We start from the raw sequence: 19,826 nt of genomic DNA on the forward strand, positions 1-19,826 counted from the left end.
TACTGAGGCCGTTATCATTGTTGCTGCAGACCACCTGAGCGTAAATCACTGGTTTTGGGGCTAAGTTTTCATTGGAGAGGCATTTGTCGGGACTGATGCCTCTCGTATATGAAAAGGGTTGATTGTTGTTGTGTTGCATGGAAACATGGGGTGATATAAGAACGTGTGTTCTCATCGGAGGGGGAGATGAACACGAATCGTTGCTTAATCGTTTTACCATTGTATTGACAGTTCTCCCTGAAAAAAAAAACATTATATTCATTATTTACTCGAACATTATGATTTTTTATGTATAACAGTATATGAGTGTTATATTATGAGACATAAAAAAGTACATTAAATTAACTGAATTATATTTTAAACCAGACAAACAAAAGAAAATATTTAATAATAAAAAGTCATGCTATTTATAATACTAGTATATTTTTAAATGAAATGAAATGATCTTCAAAAATTTTGCTGTTTATCGCGTATCAATTACTATCATGGAGTGCTTAAAATTTCATTTTCAACTTTCATTGTGTTTGCCATTTATGCACAAAAATGGCGTGCAAAATGACAAAAACTCATCTCAAATTCTCAAATAATTTTCAGATAGTTTAGAAGTTCATTAATTAACTATTTCTAAATATTTATATGCGATGGGAAAGATCCAAAAGTTGTCAAAATGGCTATTACATGAATGGACTAAAAATACCATATTAAACCGCTTTAAGATCATGGTTTTATTACTTGTCGAGCAAAAAGAAGATTTTCCAGTAGCGTATTGTGACTGGCGATGATAAATACATTTATTGCTACAATACTAAGTATTAAAAGGCATGGGTCAGTCCAAGTGGACCATCCACATCACCGAAGCGGAATATTTATAGCCATAATATTTAGCAAAATGTATAAGCATAAGCCATAACATTTAGCATGCATAGCAATGCGTATGGTGGTATCAACAAAGTGCATTGTATAGATCGATGCAACATGATTTACATAGCTCACGGCTTCTGTACTGAAGAAGTGTGAAAATAGGTCCATGATTAGATTGTTGTTGAACCAACATCCTTCTTTTGATACCGTACCATGTTGTCAGAAAGATGGGAAAAATTGTAGAAAATGATGAAAATAGAATACATGCAAGTACCTAATACATTTTCACATTGTTATTTCTGTATAAGTAATAAATCTTGATGGATCTAACATAATAATAATAATGTCAGAAAGAAAAGACCCACAGCATTTCTAATTGTGATATTTTGAGTAGTAAGATATCTTAATAATAAAATGCAGTACTAATTCTATACAATATTATATAGAAAATAGGGGATATATGGATAAATAAATGACATAGTCAACTAAAAACACAAGATCTTCTTGTACGTCAATGTATGTTTTGAAATACTTATTTTGTCCGCCGAATACCCCTATTAATACACTTCAAACATATTCATTCATATTTGATACTGCATTGATAAATATTAATATTGATATCATTTGAGAAATCATTTGGTTTTACTATTAAGGAAAATTACTCGGAAGCTTATGTATGTAAATAGCGATACGATTCTTATACCATCTAAGAATTATTCATTAGGCTAGATTAGTTAGATTGGATCATTATTTTAATTCATTTAGCTTTAAAAATTTATGAACAGAAGTTCTAAAAATAGACTGTTATGAAAAATATATCACTAAACTGGTGCTTTTTTATATCAAGAAATATCCCAAAATTTATCTGAGACTATAATATTGTAATATATAAATAAATAAATAATTTAATAATATATAATGATTATTAAATAAAAACAATAAATCCGGATTTTCTTCCTACGTCAGTCAGTTAATGTTTTTCCTTATTATTCTTTCATTAAGGAAAATAAAAAATGTGAAAATAAATAAATGGAAATAATCTAAATTATTTGCAAATATTAACTTGTATAAACATTCTAAAATCGACTATGGGCCAATGGAATCTATGTGGATATACTATGTAACAGGTCAATTGAAAAGTATCTGGCCTGACACATAGATGGCGCTACTAGAATTAAATCCATATATTTCTTACTTTGCCCCAACCCTCAAAAGACGCATGTATAAATTTGAGAGCTGTCGGACCATTAGTTTGTGAATTATAGCATTTTGAGTGAAACAACTTTTGTTATGGTGGATTAATTTAAATGGATAAAAAGGAATTTCGCGTGTTGATAAAATGCTACTTTTTGAAGTGAAAAAATACAGTTGAAACAAAAACTTGGCACTAGTTTGGATTTTCCGGATACTGCCCCAGGAAAATCCACCATCGAGGATTGGTATGCTAAGTTTAGACGTGGTGAAATGAGCACCGAAGACGCTGAACGCAGTGGAAGCCCAAAAGAGGTTGTTATTGACGAAATCATTTAAAAAACCCACAAAATGATTTTGTATGTGTACATCATATCATTCATGAATATTTGGGCATATATGTATATATATATATATATATATATATATATATATATATATATGCACCAAACATACTCAAATATGAATTCTGCTAATTCTTATTGTATTTGCTTACTTTTAGTGTTAACATTGTATTGATAGCTAAGACAGGCAAGAGAATATAAGATGCTTGAATCACCTTGTTTTGTGTTGTTTATGTCGATTATCGCTTAATTCATTAATACAGGTAGTTGTTCTTTTTTTAAATACAATACGTTGATTGCAAACTTGCGTAGGCAGTATATATACCCTGGTTGAGTGCTTTGATTATACCTTGTCTAGATATCAGGTCAATCGCTTTTTGACAATCAATGAAACCCATGGTCAGACGTATTGTTGTCGTTGTAGTTTTTTGTAACTTGTTGGATCTACCTTGGAATCATTTTATGCTTTTTGCAGTGATGCAGTTAATGTTGTTCGTTTTCAGAAAATTATTATTTGATAATAAATATATAATGGTATTAATGATAACGTATTAATATGTATTAGAGAGACATATTATTAGGCAATGAAATACTGAGTAAGAGGAGTATTAACAAACTCGAAATAGCTTGAGTATATGTAAGAATAGAAATAGCGGTATTGATTTGGAAACTATGGAAGAGTTTAAAAAAGGGAAGGGGTTATTAACAATTTAAAATAAGTAAATATTTTAAAAAATATTTATCACATTAAAAAAGGTTATAAGCTATAAGGAAAAAAAGTTATAAGAATAAATTTCTGTTGAAGAAGAAGATGAAAGATGCCCAGATAAACAAAATATTATCTAAAAGCCAATAGATCTGCGAGTCTTAAGGATTTTATTTTAGTGTCCTATTCAATCTTGAACAAATATGTTCTAATATTTTTCTTGTGACTCTAAATCTCACTGAATTTATAAGTGATTATCTTATTGTATTTCAGTTTAATGATATAATGATGTTTAGTATAAATGTATTATAAAAAGAAGCTTTGAGAATTATTAATATTGAATGTATTTAATAAACTATTTATTAATAAAAAATGATTTTAAAACTGTAAATAATTTATACGATTTTTAGCTCCTGTGTGTTTATATCAAAAATAATTTCCAAAAGAGGAACTTAACCTCACAAAAATCTTCCAACATTGATTCTAAATGCTCATAAATACCTCCAATGACATTCTCTTGATGGACGATCTTGAACTATTGAATAATTAGTTAGAATATGTACTTTTAATTCTTCGAAATGAAAATGTCTATTAGTTAGACACTTTTAATCCATATTATCGAGCAATTGTTTAATCAATATTAGATATATTTTAGGATTCCATTGGTATCCTTAAGATAAATACGTCTTAAGACAAAAAATATTGACTTGAATGTTGAAATTATTTTTTTTGCAAAATAATTTAATTATTGATTAAGATTGTGATTGACTGAAAGGCATAACTAATTCAACTTAACTTTATTCTTGATTAAGGAATAATAATGTACCTGCTCACAGGATTCAAATCTCCAGCAGGAAAAAAACAGGGCAGAAATTATTTATAAGCCCACTATTCTATAGGTCCATGTATGAATATTTATAGACAACAAAAAAAACAATAAAAAAATGTCTTGAAGAAACTTTAGCTGATGATGTACTAATTAAAACTGTTAGTCCTACAGAAAACTTCAAGCAGATATTGCATAAAAACAAAATGAAGTTATGATGATGATAAAGTTAAAAGAAATAAATATCCAATTAAAAACGAAAAATGAAAGAAATAGATTTATTTAAATATCAGGGAAAAGAAATTGAAAGTAACGATTAAGAATTTGTGCCATGACCAGTAAATGTATTAACAAAAACGAGATATTGAACAGAGCGAAAATGGAAGTATATGAAACGGCACTATAAATAAGATATAACAAAATAAATCCAAGCAGCAGAAATGAAATATGAGAGGAGTAACAAAGATGGACAAGATGTAAAACACAGAAATATCAAGAAACCCCAATATTAGAGCCATTAGAGTATATAAAAAGGAGACAACTTAGTTGGTGGTATCACTTTCAGCATATGGAAGAGAAAAATCAGGTTAAGAGAATGTGGGAAGTAAGGACGGATATTGCAAAGACATTTTTGAAATTATTGCAATTTTTCTTGTGTTCCTTAAATATTACTAAATATGAAGTTGTTTATGTTACAGTACAAAAAATCCAGATTATATTTATTCTAATACAGAAAAAAAATTCCTGTAGTGCAAAATATTTAAAAAAAAATCAAGATATTGCTCAATTTCTTACCTTTAGTGAGGGGAAGTTTGTCAACAGGTTTTTGACTGCTGTGGATCATCATATTTGGATCAATTTCACCGGACTGTGCCGTTTCCTCGTCAACAGTCACCGTCTCCTTTTCTGTCGATTCTCTATTCACTTTTTCCTCTTCAGCAATGCCAGAATCGATAGTTTTTTCATTATTTTTTCCCGATTGTTTGTCAGGAGTTTCATCGAGCTTCGCTTTCTTGCCCGTCAATTGGCGTAGTTTTTTGCCCAGACCAAAGTGAAGCTTCGACTTTTTACCATCCGAGATCTTTTCCGCCTTATCTAGATCGATTATTACCGGCGTGGGCGGGTCTTTTTTTGGATTAGAAGCGGTTATTCGAATTCCGGTTTCTTCGTAGAGCTGCGCGTCTACTTCGTCAATATAGTCTTTTAGTTGGTCAGTGATATTATCTGTGGTTTTGTTCTGTAACAAAGAAATAAGCTATATATTTATATTAGGTGTACGATTTAAAATAGTAGTATATTTGTGGTCTTTGTTGACTTTGAAATGATCGGACACAACAAGTTTCCAGTAGCATATATTATTATTTGGTTCTTGCATGTATTCTTATAATTTTTTCACTTGTGAAAAGAATTTATTAAGAAAAAAAGTTGTAAGTATTATATCATTTGCTATATATCAATCAAAATATTTTTCATCATTTTCTACAATTTTTTCCCATCTTTCATGGCGATAACATGTTGAAGGAATAATGTTGGTTTGGCAGCGATCCAATCTTCTATCCATTTTCGTACATCTTGGACATTTAACCGTATATAAGTTATGCTGCATCTGGTGAGTACGCTAGGTATAGCAGTATTTATCACTCAAGGTACAACATGTTGCAACATTGCTGGTCTTCTTTGCACCAATGCACAATATACCACACTTTGCGGATTTTCTTCCGCTTCTGGACTATTACATGACTTTTTCTGTTGTTGTAGATTCATTTTTCATCACAAATCACAGAAAGAGTTTCTTTTTTTCGTTACTTTGCTTTTCTTTTTTTTTAGTAAGTAACAAAACTATCGTGAAGCAGAAAAGGCATTTTCAGTCAGTTTGCCTGGTGGGCATTTTCCTTCCTTTTGGATTTTCCCGTTGCATGTATACGCCTGGAAACAGTTTTTTTCAACGTCTTCGAACTTTGTGGGTCCTTAGGCTGTTCGTTATTACTGACGTCAAAATAATTTCTTTTAAATCGTTGAAACCGAAACTCGCGATTGGGATATGGCGAGGTAGCATCACCAAACATTTCTAAATGTGTTTTATGCCTTTTGGTAACAGATTTCTTCAAGGAAATGCTGATAATTCAATTTTTGCCATCGAATTTGATAGATTTTCACAAATAGATACATACAAATATCAAATAATAATATAAACAGATGACATCTAAACAGCTATGTCTAAGAGTTTACAGCAAATATGGAAAACTAAACGAAAACTTGTTAACGCATCAAGAGGTGTTTTTCACTAAGTAGCCCCCAACAGAAAAACTGGCAGTGTATTATAAATATCGATAATAATTTTTTTAAATTTTCTTTTCGCTATACTCACCAGATCTGTCTATTGTTTTCTATTTTTTAAGTTTTTTGAAATTCATGTCAGTACTCCGTTAGATTGAAAATTTAGAAAGAAGGGAAATGTGTAGTTTTACACAGTGTGTATTTATAACATTTGTGCAGTCATGTCCTAATTATATTCAATAAAAAAACTCATCAAATTGCTGATTAGTATGATAACCAAAATCGGTAATAACTAGTTACAAATTGTTATGTAAAACATTTACATGATATTTAAACTCTATATGTCAGATTATAGAACTCCCATGAAGAAGAAAATTTGACGAAACGGTTTTTGGATATAAAACACATATTGTTAAGATTACTTATCCTACTACTGATAACATTGTCCAAAAAGTAAAATGTTTCAGACTCAAAAGTAGTTAATCCCTCCCTCAAAAACTGGTAAATGCCTGACTAAATAGCATGTGATGGAACAAGTGTTATTCCTTAAAACTCCCCATCTGTATCGCGATATCTTAATATTCGAATATCTTAATAGTCAGGCAGCTGTATTGAAAAATTAATTTCCCCCACACTGAAATATAAAAATCCCTTGTATCTCCAAAAACTAGAGTAAACATTTACCATTTTCTCTAAAAAAACTTTAATTTTTTGAATGTCAGAAAAATTAGAGCTAATTAATATTTTTCTTTTGTCATATTCGTTTTTTAAAATCCAAAAATGAGTAGGATTGCGTCATAAAATAAAGAAAACAGTTAGTGCAGTGTAAATAACTTCGAAATATAAAAGGCAAGCCTCGTCTATAACATTGTGACATTACCTGTATGTTAGTATTGGTATTTTCCTTGTTAGGTTCACCTTCAGCTTCATTTACGAAATAGTCCTCTCTTTGAGCTACTTCAATGATAGGCGACAATTGCTTCTTGGTAATACTTCGCCTTCCTAGATCTTCGTTATCGGTGGCCGATCTCTTCCCGGTCCTGCGAAGCTCGTCGGGACTTCTTACGACCTTGTGTTTCAAGGCAGAGGCATCGCTCACGCTCCGTCTTAAACTCGACTTCTTTGGTTCCGCCTTCTTGTCCGGCTTCTTGAATAACTCGAATATGGACGGCTTCGATGAAGTAGCCGCGAACGTTCGCGGAGGTTTCTTTGGTGGTTGGGAATCGAGAGAACCACGTCTCTTGATGCTTCGTCTGTCTAGGGAACCCGCTGGGTACTCTTTGGCGACGAGCTTGGATTTCTTACGATGCGGGAGACTGTAGAACTTGTCGGGGGAGGCTGTAAAATAAATTTTCGATGAAAATATATGTATATGTTTAGATTATTTCAACTCACTGCTGCTATTAACAACACATTGAACTTTATCGGCCTGCCTGATGACTTCGGCAGCTTCTTCAGCTAGCTCCTTCTTGGATTTTTTGATTCGTTCTCTTCTGACTGGAGATGTGACGGGAGTTCCGGCATCAGTACCGTTGACTGCTCCTGAAGCTCTTTCGCTTTGGTGTGGAACTAGAAATTAGAAGAAATATGGTTGATAAATTCATGTTTCCCTTATAATTATTTTACTTTAGTTAGTCTATTAATTAGTAAATTTAAAACATTCGGTTGATACACTTACTATGGCGAATGAAAATGAAAATAAAATTTTATTCTGTATTATAGTTTTGATGAAAGGTTCGAATGTGACGTATCCAAAGATGAATACTTGTAAGCGAATTAATGAATTATTATATTGAATATTTAACAGAAGAGTAAAATTTTACAAAATATATATGTACAAATTTTGTTATTTTAAATATTATATGGGAATGAAATACATATCAATATGACTGAATGAATATTATATATGATTTAAAAAATTTAGAATAAACTTTTATAGTAATAGAAATCTATATTGTGTTTTCAATAGGTTTGTTAACTTTTTATTTTTACTGTAGAAATTAATATTGACATAAGCAAAATAGATTAGATTATATCTAGAGAAGTCTTTGAGAATATATTGTCTGAAATTTTCAGGTTATTAACTGTTTATTGGCTAACATATTGGTCATTCACGACTATTGCTAAATTATAAAATATATATCATTTGTCTCTTCGGGTATAAAATTACACGAGAAACTTGTTTCAACATTTAGTTTCAATATATTACATATTTGTTTAAAGTAATGATTGAAAAATGTCGCCCTTACTATGTTAGTGACATATATGTCTTTTAAGACATACATTAAATATGACCATATTTATATATATTATAAATATATACCATTTTCAATATGTTAATATATCAAATTGTATATTTTATTTTGCAATAATTCTATTTACTAATCTTCATATAATGTAAACATATTTGCTATATATAATATTAACTAATGCAGTAATAATAATATGTTAGCAGTGTTCTCCTTCATGTATTTTATTAGGTTGCATATGATTTGATCATTATCTATTTCATATAACATTTTCGATGTTCATTACTTTTGTTATTTAATTTGAAGAAACCTTCTGCTGAGGCATAAACACATTTTTATACACGTTATAGTGATGCTTCGTTATAGTCCTATTGTCATTTTTTATTTCAATGCTTTATAAGATGTCAGTGGCAAAGAATGACCTATAAAATTCGAAGACAGTTAATTTGCAGGACTTATTGGAAAAAAACCTAGTTCAAACTCTCAAAAAATCTTCGGACAGCTTTGTAGCTGACCGGAATCAACTGTTTCTAGATATTTACTTATGATAGGAATGATCCAAAAGATGAAGAAATGGCTATAATATGAATATGATATTTCGAATGGTTTCAATATCGCAGTTTCATTGCCATTCATTTTCATTCGAAGGCCAAAAAGTTATGGTCTATGAGAGCCATCAACATCGAAACTGAATAGGACGATTTGTGGCCATAAAGTTTTGCTGTGCATGTGGTGGAATCAGCAAAGTGCATTATGAGCCGAAACCGAATGATATCGTTATTGTAGATAGAAAAAATATCAACAATAACAATTAACAGACGCAAACCCATCTTCTTGCATGACAAGGATACACCATAGCAGTTTGAACGGTAAGTTTTGGCGCATCTAGCGCATCAGACATAACATTATCTGATTACTACTTATTCAGATCGTTGAAACATGGTTGGGTTGGCATACGGTTTCAAATGCTGAAGAAGTGTCAAAATATACCGATCGTTGCCAAGCCAACATCGTTCTGTTGTTACTATGGCGCTATGTTTCCAGAAAGATAGAAAAAGAGAAGTTGTCAAAAATGATGAAACATTTTCAGATTAATTTTTATTGTATACATTTTTCTCAATAAATGCCCTTTAAAGTGGAAAAATTATCAGACTTAATATTTGAAATTATCATGATATCAGCTCAGATTGTTTGGAATATTTTTTATTATAATTCTCCGCGTCGAAATATTTTGTGGTATTGCTTCATCATAAAACTCAACAAAAGATATAATACCAATATACATTTAATGCACCTTTTTATTTCATCACCGTATCATCTTTTTTGGGTGTTAAATATTTTATTTTGGTATCATGATAAGTAAGTTATCATCTTCTGGTTCGAAAATTAATTTATTGAGAAATGTAGGTACAATTTGCTATTTGCTTGTTTTAGTATATTTCTGGGGATACCATGTTGATGTAATAGTGTTGAGTCCATTATTGTGCTATGTATTTGGTATTTTGAACGTATAGTCTATCAATGCACATCGTCAAAATGTATGGATAATATATATAATATATTATAAGTATATAATTACTTATAGATATATAATAAGAAAGAAAAATCCATTCCAAATGTATTTTCTACTTTTACAAACTGCGTTTGGCAATATACTCGACGTAATCTATGACATGCATTGGTTGTTTTGTTAGAAGAACTATATGATATATTAAGTATTATACTAAATAGTTCAATATAATTGTTTTAAAATTCTCGAAATTATATGATTGATTATATGACTAGAAAACAAAGTAATGAAATACAAAAACTCATGATGTAGATTTTCTTCAACCAAATGCTATATTTATGAGAAAGAGGGTGGGTACTAATAAGTGATATTTAAAGTAGTGCTGGAGCAGAATTTGTGGCCGTGTTCCTCACCCACCGATGATCTTATTTTTAGACGTTACCGTAAAGAATACCGCCCAGTCGGTCGACATTCTTGCCCGAACTGTTACCGCCAAATTGAAACGCAATAAACAGTTTTAGCGATGACTTTTCAAAAGGTTAAAAATACCCATTCATGTCGTCCCGATCGCATTACCGAGCACGATCGTCACATGCTAAACAAAAGCATCAATCGCTGACCTTGACCGTGCTACTCTTTTTTTTCTCCTTGTTTCTTGTTCTTTCTTATCTCCCTTTTTATTATTATTTGGTTCAGTGGGTCCATGTATATACGGTGTCGGTCATGTATGGAGACATTTTTAGATAACATTACGTTGAAAACTAGGAAGCTCGTTAGTCATGTAGAGTTATTGGTTTAGTAGTTGACATGTTGTTAGTTTATGTAAGTAATAATTTTATTTCTTGGTAAATAGAATACAAACACTTTAATGGTCACTATTTTGACATTATACAAGGTGATTATCATCAACATTCGTCTATAAGATTTATTAATAAAATACTCTTCATGAAGACTAAAAAATCATTTGGTTCATCTCTCAGTCAAGCACTTGAGATCAAGCTGAATACCCCTTAATTTTAATACATTTCATCGATTAGAAGACGCTTATTTGAACAGAAATTATTGACTAGATCCAAGTTTTTAAGATAACAGAATATCAAATTATTTTTTAATTGACTTCAGAAATGGAGGAGGTTTTATGTTCGGTTGTATATATTTTTTTAATGTATGTTCGCCGATTTCTCCGTCAATTATGAACCGATTTTCAAAATTCTTCTTTTATTCGAAGGAGTGCACTTCCGAGTTAGTCCCATTGGAACCAAGATTGGATCTGATGGGGGAAGAGGCGCGTACAATATTATCACATATTTTTTAACTAAAATAATCAGATATTGATGTATAATATTATTGCTGAACTGATGTGACAAAAAATCGGAAGTAGTTCACTGTAAAAGTCAGTCAGTTTGCTTTTCAAGCACTAACCATATCATATGAGACTATGTGTAATGGTTAGAAGGTCGAGCGCACGGAGGTCGTGGATTCAATTCCCAAAAGGTAGCCAAAACGTTGTTTTTTTATTCATACGGGCTGTACTATTGCTTGGGCTATCCACTGTAATACTTAATAAAATAACGGCACTGACTTCAAAGTGATCAGTCGGTAGTAGTTAAAATAATATTATAAATATTTAGTTAGGTATTAAGTTAAATTGTGTGTATATAGTAGAAAAAAATATTTTTATTTTATGGCATCCTCATCAAATAATTACAAATCAAATACACTACTTACTTTTAGTGGAAATAATTAAATTATTTTACAGTTTTATTTATAACTGTTTCATAATTTGGTGTTGTAGCCGAACATTGTTTGAACATGTTTAGGATCCAACCTAGACAATTGAATTTTTTATAAATTTAAACTAAAATTCTGTTTAAATGATAAGATAATGTTAAATGAAAAGTTCAGATAACCATTTTGGCTACTTCGGAGTATTCATTCCTCAAAATTCGTTCAGAGATACTCTTAGTTAGACAGCATCTTCGTTCGGCTACTATTCATGATGTAATTCATCGAAAATCGTTATAGTCGCAGACTTTTCTGTCATATTTGGACGGTCTTCTTGAAAGCCATCTCTTGAATCTATTGGAACTAGATACATTTGAATGCTGTGTTGATTAAAATAAAAGTTATACCTAAAGATTTCTTAATTTCTCACAGATTTGGAATGAAATTTCGGAAGATTTAAGGGGTGAATTATTTGAATCAATAGTTAGAAGTTGCCGGGAAGTAATGAAAAATAAAGATGGTTCGGCATTGCATTTTCGGTACATTCACTCCAACAAGTGGTTACTTTATTTACACCTAACATATTTGTTAATATATAATGTTGTTCATTCAATTAATTGGAACCAATTTACTTACTAAGAAAAGAAGACAGATTGTTGTTACGTTGATAATGGTAATGATTCCATAATTACTTGAAGCATTCTTTGACATAATTTAGTGAAGTTTGGGCATTAGTTTGGCTGCATGGGCAGCAAATGTGGATTGAAGGTGATCAAAGCCCTCTAGCCGTAAACTATTAGAATTAATTTACTTTCGTGCTTTGAAAAAAACTCCAAGTATGTGGATTCCTGATACAAGTATCGCAGTTCCTGGAATAAGAACGCCAAAACCACATTAAGTTAAAAGTTACTGTGAACTCCTCTAAGTTTGAAATACTTGAACTGATCAAGTCTCCTGGAATTGTGGTAAAAGCTTTTAGTTCAGAGTTTGCGGTCTCCAAACACGGATTGAATTAGTTCAGTTAATTACCCGTGGACTATTGGAAAATGGGGACACCAAACCTCTTAAGTTATTCTATACAAGCTATAGCATGGACATTTTGGTAACAAAAGTGTAATTCAGAAGATTATCAAAGGCAAACTAGCGGACGAAGGTACATTCAAAAATCACATATAATTTAACTACAATTGTAAGCTCTAAGATGATACAAGAACCACGTAGATCCCTCTGGTCGTTTTATTTTGGAGGGAGGTGTAATAGAGCGTGACTAATACAACTGTAGTTATTCGAAAAAAAAAATTATGTTTAGTCTGTCAGTAAGATGAGATAAGGGTTTCATTTATATTAAATTTAATTGGTTCAGAACTACTCTATGTATAGCCGTACTATATATATATATATATATATATATATATATATATATATATATATATATATATATATATATATATATATATATATATATAATGTTTGTTAATTTTTAATACTCCTGAATCATCTCAACTTAGTCGTTTATTTGACAAGGATATTAAATATTTTTAGAAGTATGCGAAAAATAGTGGTAGCTTACAGAAAATACAATAATATTGTTCCCAAGTTTTTACAACAAATCCTTGACATTACATTATATACATGATATGACTAGAATATATATAAAAAAATTAAAACCCGAATAAAATTAAATCAATCAATAAGCATCAAACCAGTTAGATAGCTATTCAATCTATGTATTAATTGAAATGTAACTGTTGAATATACCCACGGTTATTGTTATCTTTATAAATGGCTACAATTTGAATAAATTGAAAATCAAATGTAAATCATACCGTTGATTATTTTAACCCAATCTTAAAAAAACCATGAGTTAATTATAGATGTAGTAGGATGTACTGACTAATTTAATTAATTATCCAATTAGGCATTATAAATAAAATTCTATGTAATTATAATTCTCATAAGACATTTAACATTTCCATATATGGCGCTAAGCGGAATTATAATAATTGCTAGTTGATTATGCAAATTTTACCATTCTGTTTTTATTACCCTCTATGTAATCATTACCATCTTAAACATTGGTCAATATTTGTATTTTAATTGTAAATGTTCAATGATGCATTTAAACTTGATAAAGTGTTTTTCTGAATATGTGTTAGTCACCTTTTAACTAATTAGGGTAACTAATTTCTGAGCTCTAACTCTAAATGATCTTTAAAATGACCCTGTAACGTATCTTAACCGATTGTGATGGTAGATCGTTGTGTTGATTTTACACTATTGCCTCTTAAAGAGTTACACATTAAAACTCGCCTTTTTACAAATAATGGTAATAGTGGAAAATGGAGCCCCAATTAGTGAACGGAAGTTTGCTGTGTCAAGGTAAACATTTGTTCACAATTACTCATCAGTACATTGACAAATGAAACAATGCGTGAGACTTGGACGTAAGTGAGTATACATGGCTAGCTTTGATTTCAACAAGCGTGATTTGCGGGAAGCATTGTTTGTTGCTTTTAATTACAAAAAATTGTAACTGGAACGTATAAAATAGTAATAAAGACATGTTATGCCGAGTAGAGTGCTGAAAGAACGTGCCAAGATTTTTTTTTTTTGATTAGGTTCCAGAGGTTCAATTCGCTTGATTTTCGCAAATTCGGGTGAATAAATAAGTTTCAAGTAAGTGATCTGTAGACGAGAATTGTTGTCAAACTCAGCAAGAACTTGCTCACCTCTTATAGGTTGCCTTACAATTCATTTTCCATCGATTGACAGCTTTGGGAATTATTAAAAAAAACAAGGACATTGACTACCATATGAACAGAAGCTTGGGCGTTTTTTACGTGTCAGTAACCTCTCCAATGGCAGAAAATAAAGGGGCTTTGACATCTACTAGTTCCTGGAGATGAGAAATGGATCGCCATGATCACTATAAAACCGGAAAAATCACGCAGATACCCAGATCACTTTTTCACATCCGCCAAAAAGACAAATACTCATGACACGAAGGCCATACAGTGTGTAGGATGGAGTTATCTGTGCCGCTTGGTACAAGTGTACTGAAAGTTGTTAAACCCAGACGAAACGGATTAAAAAACCTGTTTCAGCTGGGCATGATAAGAAACGCATGATAAAGTAATCTCCTGCACATGTGGCTCGACAGGTTTAAACTTATCTTAAAACGTTAAACTTCGACATCCTTTTCCATCCGCCATATTCTCCATATTCTGCTTTGAATACGAAGGTTGGCACGGCTTGATGCCTTTTATATTTCGAGATTGCGTGGATTTATTGATGATATTTAGCTAATGTTTATATTGTAGAATTTCATACTTCGATGTCTATATCTGATTTGTTTACAGTAGTTTTAGAAAATTATTGAGATTTTTCAACAATCTTTAACGTAGATTTAGCATTGACCTGCGGTGTAGGCTCAATGAATATTCTCCAGATTTTGCTCCTTCGAATAATCATCTATTCCGGTCATTGTCGCATGATTTGGTTTACGTTCTTTTGAAGATATCAACACTTGTGACCTTTGATGTTTGAAAAATTACGGCGATTTTCAATTTTTACTCCTAATACAATTTGATATCAAAAATATTTTCGGTGATTTTACTTATTGATCGTAGCATTAAATTAAAAAAGAGTTAATTACTTCATTAGCAACATATCATAGTAAAAATAAGAAAAAGTTAGAATAATATAATAGATTAGTAATAACGAAGCACCATAAAGATCATTCGCGTATATAAATACCTAATTTGATTTGAATATGTTGACAATGTTTGGTGGGAGGAATCTGCTAAACAGTTGTTCGTCCCCTAATAGGTAATTACCTTATATATACAGACAAATAAATCGTGAAAGTTCAAGACTCAGGTCTAGAAATGGATTCGATATATAAAAAAAAACAGTTAATTTTGACTTAACTGTTTTTGTTAAAACAGTTGCCTACGGATAACAATAAATAGAAACATAAATTTACAACCATGCTAACAACATCGGGACATACATTTATTACATATTATGATTAACTGAACTAACTGACTTGAACAAGTTTTAATCAGAAAGTAACAAGTTTGGTTGCGATAGAAAATGTCTTAATGAAGTACATAAAATGATGTAGCAGAATGGCCCAATTAAATGTCAATAGTGTACCTTAGATTGATACCTTATACTCACTATTTTTGGCTTGGTACGTAGTGAAAATCTGATTAGGTTTTAGTAGCTCATAGTACATCACACTCTTTGTTGATCCTACCAAATGCAGAACATCAACCTTCTTGATTAATTTATTATAGAAAACTTTTTTGTCTGAGGCAGAAGTGTCTTTTATTTTTATTTTTTTGTTAGATTCTTATTAGTGCCATCTTTATCCAAGATCTGCAAAAGTTGACCAAGTGATGATTCCTCAACTTCTTACTTATTATTAAGTTTCTTGTGCTTATAAAATTGGTTCAATTTCAAATGTATACAATTCTTTTAATGTCACTGAGATGAGACTTAAATACATGTATATCTATCCTATTCTGTAAAACTATGACCAACTATGAACTATTTTAATTAAATTTATAGTCACAAGAATTTGATAAAAACTAATGGACAAAAAATAACAATTAAATTTTATCCCCTGGTCATCTAAAAGTAGCTTATACCCAGAACGAAGAAAATTATCCATTTTTTATTGAGATATCCATCATATTTCTGAATTTAATGGCTTATGTGTAATATAATACATCAAATTATGTACGTATCCTGATACATACTACCAACGAAAAAGCATCATCAATATAGCATGTCAATATTAATTGATACGGTGGATATTTAAGACAAAACTTTTGGGCGATCGGGTCAACGGAGAAAAAAAAAACGGAAAAGAACCACTTAATGATCTCGGATGACGTTCTAGAACAAACATTCGTCGTAATAGTCAACGTCGTAGAGGTGAAGGACACCAGGACCAGAAATTTTGAATTCGCATAGAGAGCTTTTGGTGGCGTATCGGCGGAAATATTTGAAAAAAACACAAAGCGATTCGGACAAAACAGTTGGAGCCGACGTAGACACAACCAGTTTGTTTTCAAGAAAAGGAAGATCATCTTGTATTAATACTTTGTTTAAATTATGAATTATTCAACGTTTATGATAAAGAGCCAAGAGATATTTTTGTTAACGAAAATTACCTCGTTAGCTTGATGATTAATATTTTGCTTGTTGGAAATTATTTATACGAGGGATGGCATGGCATGATGCCTTCTATAGTTTCAGATTGTACTTTAACGTAGATTTATCAATGACTTGGGATGTAGGATTGTTGAGATTGTATTTGTCAATTTCGATTACGGCTATGCTTAATATAATATTGTGAATACTGTTAAAGAGACTATTTCATCTAGACCAGTCCGCCATTTCGATGACTTTAAATTTCGCAGATGCCAATCTTAAAATCTAGTCTGACCATAAATGTAAAAAATGTTAAAAATAAGCAAGAGTGTAAAGCTGACATGGAATAAGTACCGTAAACTTGGCCAATAATATTTTATTTATCCACGGTAGGCGTTAATTCATGAGATGACGATATTTCAACTATGGGATTCAGTAAAAGTGATCATAATACTGTAAAAGTTTTACCATGTGTAGATATGTTCTGTAGAGGGAATATTAGGAGGGTTTTTTTTAGAAAATTGAAAATTCTTTCAACTCATACTTCATTCGAATGTTCAAAATTAGGTGCTTGCATTTATTTTGCCCATATTTTTACTTTAATAGGCATTTATGTATTCAAAATATTTTCAAGATATTTTCCATAAATTTTTACTTCTTCCGGTCTTTCTGGTAACATGGCGAATGCGCAATGTTTATTGAGTACGCTGGGTACGGCAAAATTTCTCATTTTCAACTGCAATCGAGCGTTGTCATCTAAGAGGATGACTTTACGTCTGTTACTCGTTACTGTTGGTCTTTCTCTAACCGTTTCGGCCATTCAGGTCATTAGTTGCCATTAACATAAAAATTTCAACTTTTGAATCTTTGAAACCAAAATCAGCTTGGTTGGGATATGATTGAGTAACATTACCATGAGTTTCTAAATGACTTAGTGGGTTTGATGGAAACAACTCAATAATTTTAAAAAGAAAAGTATTATTTTATGTACAATAATATTAAAACCATCGAATTTTGCAGTTAGGTTTGATTCTTTAACAGCTTTTTATTTTGATATTTGGCATTTTCACCAATAGAACAGGTGGAAAAATTACCGCTACCACTATGATCGCACGCTATCTTGGTTATGTGACGTTTACCTCAGTGTCAATATTTTATTACGGATAAATATACGCCACAAGAACGAGCAGAAATAGTGATAATGTTTATTGAAAATAGTTGTTCCATTATTGGCACTCAGCGAAAATTACGTCAAAAATATCCTAATCGTCCAGTGACTCTTAAAACCGCAATCTATCCTTTACATGCGAGTTTTCGGCAGTACGGTACGACAGCAGACAGGCCTCGTCCTGGATACAACGGACTTCACGTACCGTTGAAAATGTAGCTCTAGTACTCAATAGTGTTGCAGACCCTTTATAAACATCAATTCGGAGGCGTGGTTCCCAGTTACACATTTCTGCAGCAGTTTAAGACGAATTTTGAAAACTGGTTTGAAAATGTTCACGTAGACAATTAAATTAGCGTAAAAATTGCTACCGAGAGATGCTGATCAAGGAGTTGAGTACAGTAATGCAATATATAATAATTTGATAATGAGCAATAAAGCCCATTTTATTCTCAGTGGCTACGTCAATAAACAGAACAATCGGGTTTGAGGAACACAAAATATTTATTATACATATATTATATATATATTTATTAACGTATTTAACAGGACTAGAGGTTTTCTTATGTTTCTTTTTAAATCAAGAGTTGATGTGAATAAGCCCCAAACGATTCAATATCTTAATGACAACATTTGTCACGAAATTGAAAAAATTCTGCCGCAGATGTTGCAGGATGTCAGGAAAAATGCCTTAAAAGAGTCGAAAGTTGTATAGCGAATCGTGGTCACCATTTAGTCGATATAATTTTTCAATCATAACGAAAAAAAAATGTAAAGACCTAATAAAGTTTTTATGAAAACCAAACGTACTTATCTTTTCTTTGAGCAAAATTATAAGCAATCAAAATGGTAGCACGACTTTTGCCCCGCATTATATATCGTTGATCGAAGTACATGTAAACTCCTAATATAAAATTGTTATTACTCACTGCTAGCTATTATGAAGTCATCACTATCATATACAGCACTTATATGCGAAGCAGTCCAGATGCTTTTACAAATATTCCGTAAAAATTAATATATCGTATTACGACTACCCTCATTAATCTATCCATTTTTATTGTATACTTAATTATCTATGTACAAAATAGTTTAATACCATATTAAATGCCCCAAAATAGTTATCTCATTTATGTTAGTAACTAGAACAGGCTGAATTAAGAGTCACTTGATGTCTCAGTCTCAGATGATCCGAGCGCCGGTCACTCGTCATTTGATAAGCTTTAGCAATTACTAAGCAATGATATGTCACAGAAATGTGACAGGGAATTATTGAGCACCGCTTTTATAGCTAACTCGAAAAAATGAGATAATCTACGACCCGTTTAATCATTCAAATATTTCAAGAGAAATATATTTTTACATGAAACTATAGTTATTCAGTTCAAAGAAGCCGGAAGTGCTCAAGTTTATTTATATATCCTGAGGTGAATTTATTTAATAAAGTACTTATTCAAATTTAATTACCTAACATACGTTGTTAGCATATAGTTTTCAACGGCGGAATACATTCCATTTATTTAAATAAACACAAAACGGTTAATGTTACTCTTACTGTATAAAATACAATAATACATAGTAGTAGTGCTTTTTTTCTCAAATATAACTAAATTGAAATTTATCATGGCCTTATTAAACATTGTTTTAGAAAAATTAATATTGAGAATGGTATATGTTTATCAACCCTGCTACAGAGCCATATAATCATGTTAATAATCTGCCGAGATCTACATTAAATGTTTCAGTAATCAATTATTGAAGATGCTGCTGTAGCTTGAGTGTTTGACAACATTACTGCAAAAAGCT

The 19,826-nt window shown here is 31.2% G+C and overlaps 1 protein-coding gene across 5 annotated transcripts in view; it reads right to left on the minus strand.

The window, feature by feature from the left end:
* The window catches only part of LOC143195987 (uncharacterized), a 236,535-nt gene that overhangs the window by 20,145 nt on the left and 196,564 nt on the right, over positions 1-19,826 (minus strand). For all 5 annotated transcript variants that reach the window (XM_076403543.1, XM_076403545.1, XM_076403544.1 and 2 more), the window contains 4 exons: positions 7,601-7,774; positions 7,086-7,543; positions 4,724-5,165; positions 4-237 (listed from right to left, as the gene is read on the minus strand). In XM_076403543.1, the coding sequence (XP_076259658.1) occupies positions 4-237; positions 4,724-5,165; positions 7,086-7,543; positions 7,601-7,774 (1,308 nt within the window). The remainder of the gene's footprint in view (positions 1-3; positions 238-4,723; positions 5,166-7,085; positions 7,544-7,600; positions 7,775-19,826) is intronic.

The sequence above is a fragment of the Rhynchophorus ferrugineus genome, unplaced genomic scaffold (genome assembly GCF_030347505.1).
Source record: "Rhynchophorus ferrugineus isolate W39M unplaced genomic scaffold, kcgeb_rfMv2 rfM4, whole genome shotgun sequence".
Lineage (NCBI taxonomy): Eukaryota > Metazoa > Arthropoda > Insecta > Coleoptera > Curculionidae > Rhynchophorus > Rhynchophorus ferrugineus.